At 32.3% G+C, this 3,946-nt stretch overlaps 1 protein-coding gene across 1 annotated transcript; it reads right to left on the reverse strand.

The window, feature by feature from the left end:
* Window positions 1-603: 603 nt before the first annotated feature.
* LOC133297753 (endoglucanase 9-like) lies at window positions 604-3,687 on the reverse strand. Its single transcript, XM_061496950.1, has 6 exons — window positions 3,493-3,687; window positions 1,953-2,456; window positions 1,712-1,861; window positions 1,499-1,610; window positions 1,022-1,185; window positions 604-930 (listed from the first exon to the last, which is right to left on the reverse strand). The coding sequence occupies exons 1-6, from the start codon at window positions 3,685-3,687 to the stop codon at window positions 604-606; spliced, it is 1,452 nt and encodes a 483-aa protein (XP_061352934.1).
* Window positions 3,688-3,946: the final 259 nt, after the last annotated feature.

Consider the following 3,946-nt stretch of genomic DNA (forward strand, 5'->3'; position numbering starts at 1 on the left):
AGTCGTTAGATACAAGTGAAATCAACAGCGAAGATGCTTCCCCAGATAATAATATAAAAGTTTTAATAATGTTATGTAATATAAATGTAGTAGATATTAAAATAAAATAGTTTTGAAAGAGATATTGAGAATCTAATCATGCATGGTATACTTTTTTAGGTAATTGTTGACAAAAGCTAGTGTGGTGAGTTCTCGTAAGTTCTTGATTTGTTATGTCTGTTTCGTAGAAAACTTTTAATTTCTTTTACCATTAACGGTTATCTACTTAGCTCATTAATTACCTTTAATTTTTTTTCTTAATCATTTATGGCTATAAACCTTGCACATAGTCTATCAAAATGCATAATGTATTTGAAAGGATCTAAATTTAGCATTTCTTTACCATATAGAAAGATAAAAAGACTGTTGGAACGGATGAGGTAGTCTCATAGTAGATTTTTGGGTGCTATGATGCGCCGAGTAGCGTAAAAGATAATAAATATGTTGGATAATAATTATTAAAACATACAAATAAAACTGTTAACTTCAGAATCCAACATTTGCTAAGATAATATCTGCATTTTATTACAAGGTCCTAACCTTGCAATTGAAGTCAATCAGAAATTAACGGATACCAGCAAAGTATGCTAAAGGACCAACAATAGCACCGTTGGTGTAAGTTGCAGGTTCGGAATGACTGTAATCATTGCGATCATCTGTGAATCCATCATTTTGGTTTGGACCTCCAACTATGGCTCCAACCAATATGTTGGGATTAGGATTCATTGAATAATAAAATGGTTGGAAACCTTCGTCACAGCCTATGGTTTGTGGATAAGTTGCTATTGAAGGCAAGGAAGATCCTCTGTGGTGAATTTTCTTGGGAAAGTTGGGACCATAACCTACCATGTAGGACAGTCTTAATGGGTTTTCTCCTAATATGTAGTCTACCTGAAATTTTACAAATAAATTTTGTTAACAAATGAATATGCAGAAGAGAAGAGAATATTGAATGTACAAATGTTGAAATAACGAGAGTTACCTGTCTTTTTGCAATGCTCCTTAAGGTATTTGGAGTGACAAGGACATTGCCACAGTTAAATGTCTGCTTTGTAGCTGACATATACTTGGAATAGGTTGTAAGTAAGAATGTTATAGATGTCACATACTGAAGGTTGTTGTCAGGAAGCTTGAACATGAGCCCCCCTGCACATAAATAGAAGTAATGCATAAAATAGTGTCCTTCTTAATACTTTCGGAGCCCTTCAAAGTATATTTGACTGAATATGAAAAAAATTGTCATATTTAACAGTTCCATGCCATCATTCCCCGTTCTTGGAATTATTTGTAAAATATCCCTTAATAAGAATACTTCAAAGTTCAAAGGTAGAACAAAAGTACATGAGAATCCAGAATTGTACTTTTGAACGTGTGATTCACTAAGTTTTAGGTAGATTTTGGATATTAATAATCATGAGGTATATATCTTTGAAATTCAAATTCATGATGTTCCCTTTACCTGGTGTATATTGTGTACTTGAAGAGCCAGAGTTGGGCACTATCTTGCAAATGAAATTCTCAGCTTCTTGCTTGAATTGATCAAAGTTGTTGTCACTGTTTAGCAATGCTCTCTGCAGTAACAATTAAAAGGAATAATAGAAACCCAGTGAGTTAAAACAAACTTCAGGCTTAATCTTCACATTTTTTCATTGCTGGCACATGAACAACTTACCCTTGAGAGAAGAACATATGCACCAGCAAATTTGTTGTCCCAGCTGAAGACATCTGGTTGATCATTAGATCCCATGGACTTGACCAAATTATAGTAGGAAACAGCATTTGTTGCTCTGAAAAGCCATGCAGCTCCCCACAATAGCTCATCCTGAAAATACATAAAGCATATTAAAATAACACATTAATAGTAGCACAAAAAAGTTGGTAAACAGTAGCAACAAACAACAAAATGGCTTTACCTTAAAACCAGAATATGAGCAGTAAAATGGGCAAACTGCAGATCCTAATGAATCACTGTAAGAACCTTGATACTGCAAAGCAAATTCATAAACTTCTCGGGCAGTCTTCACCAACAAACTAGAGTATGTTGGGTCAACATGTCTAAAAACAATAGATGCAGAAGCAAGAGCAGCAGCAGTTTCAGCAGCAACATCTGAACCAGGGTTATTTGGAGATACCGAATACACAGTTCTGCCAGTGTCCATGTCCTCTGGCCTTTGCCAACATTTGTGGTCCACATTTGGGTCTCCAACTCCAACATAAAGCTTACCAGGAGTGGATGTAGCACACTTTAGGAGGTAATCTGTGGCCCAACGAATTGCAGCTCTTGCTTCTTTGATTTGGGGTCCCATTCTCTTGCCATATTCAATTGTGCTCCATGATAACATTGTTGTGGTGTATGCCATTGGAAAATTGAATTTCACATTGTCTCCTGCATCATAGTATCCTCCACTTAAATCCACCTGCCAAACAAAAGTTTTGGATTTGTAAGCCACTCTTTTAATGTAGATTTTTTAAAATGCATTTATTGTGTTATATTATTATTTATATATATATATATATGTACAATTGATGAAAATTAAGTCATACCAAAGTTTATGCATTGAAAGTTAATGATGAAGCAAATTATTAGTCATTCATTGTGATTTGGAATTAGGTAAATTGCGATATTAATCATACAAATCTCAAATAGTACAAACAATTGAGAAAATGAAAGATGAGACAATAGGATGCATCGTACAGCACAATACTGAAAGTAGGGAAGGGATGATTGTATAAGAAAGAAAACATTTCAAATACCATTACTTTAAGGTCTTTTAAATTATAAATATATGTGTGTTATTATATTGGTTGGAGAAGTTCAACCGATTTTGTATTTAAATTTCAAGTAAAAAAACTTTTATAATGTTTATATATTTTATTTATTTGATAAATAATAATTATGTGAATATAAAATTTTAATTTAATAAATAATAAACATTTGATCATTTAATTTTAATTATTTAATATGTAAAATAATAAAAATAATTTGAACCACTTTAGGGTTTAAAAAAAAGTAAAAGATGGAGACAATGACAAATATTAATACCGGAGTTATTTTTTTGGACAAATCACATATATCCCACATGGAAAATAATCTTGTTCGAGTTGAAAATATTTACATCATGGGGAGAGTAAGCGAATCAAGTATGTACCACTTGAATCAGCACCCTTTAAACAGTTATTTATACCAAAATTTACTCTATGAAATATTTGATTTAAGATTATACAAGGTGATAAAACATAACTTTTCAAGAGAGAAAAAATAGGTTAAAGACAAAAAAACTAGCATCAAATCAAAGAAATGATATGCTTCCTCAGTTTTTTTATTTTGTTCACATGAATCTCAACATCAAGCTCCCTCCCTAAAGATGACAATTATATTGTGTTTAAAGGTTCAAAAGAACAAACAAAAAAATAAATTTATAAAAAGGAAAAAAAAAACATGAAATTTCTTACATTGGCTGAGCTACCATCAGAAAGACCTGAATTGGATCTCCATGTGATTTGTTGGTCCCGAGGAAGCCTTCCTGATCTCTGGCCTTGAAAAAATAATAAGGATTTAGCCAAAGCTTCTTTGTAGTTTGGGTTGCATTGGACATTGCCCACCAACAAGAATGTGAGCATGAACAAGAAGGAAAAGTAAGTTCCCATCCTCAAAGGTTCTCAAATTGGAGAAGCACCAAAGTGTTTTGTTTTGAAATTTTTTTATGACTTATTGGATGAAACAAATGGCTTATATAGCACTTTTGCATTCAGAAAAAGGAAAATCAATCACATTGCTTAAATTAAGCCATTTCTTGATTGTGATAACATTCAAATGTCCTTGCATGAAAATTAATAATTGCACAAAAAAAAATATCACATATAGAAATAAATGAGTCATAACTCATACGATTATAATAAAGGAAAT

The sequence above is a fragment of the Gastrolobium bilobum genome, unplaced genomic scaffold (genome assembly GCF_033153095.1).
Source record: "Gastrolobium bilobum isolate Gb01-03AN ecotype WA unplaced genomic scaffold, APGP_CSIRO_Gbil_v1 utg195215, whole genome shotgun sequence".
Taxonomy (NCBI): domain Eukaryota; kingdom Viridiplantae; phylum Streptophyta; class Magnoliopsida; order Fabales; family Fabaceae; genus Gastrolobium; species Gastrolobium bilobum.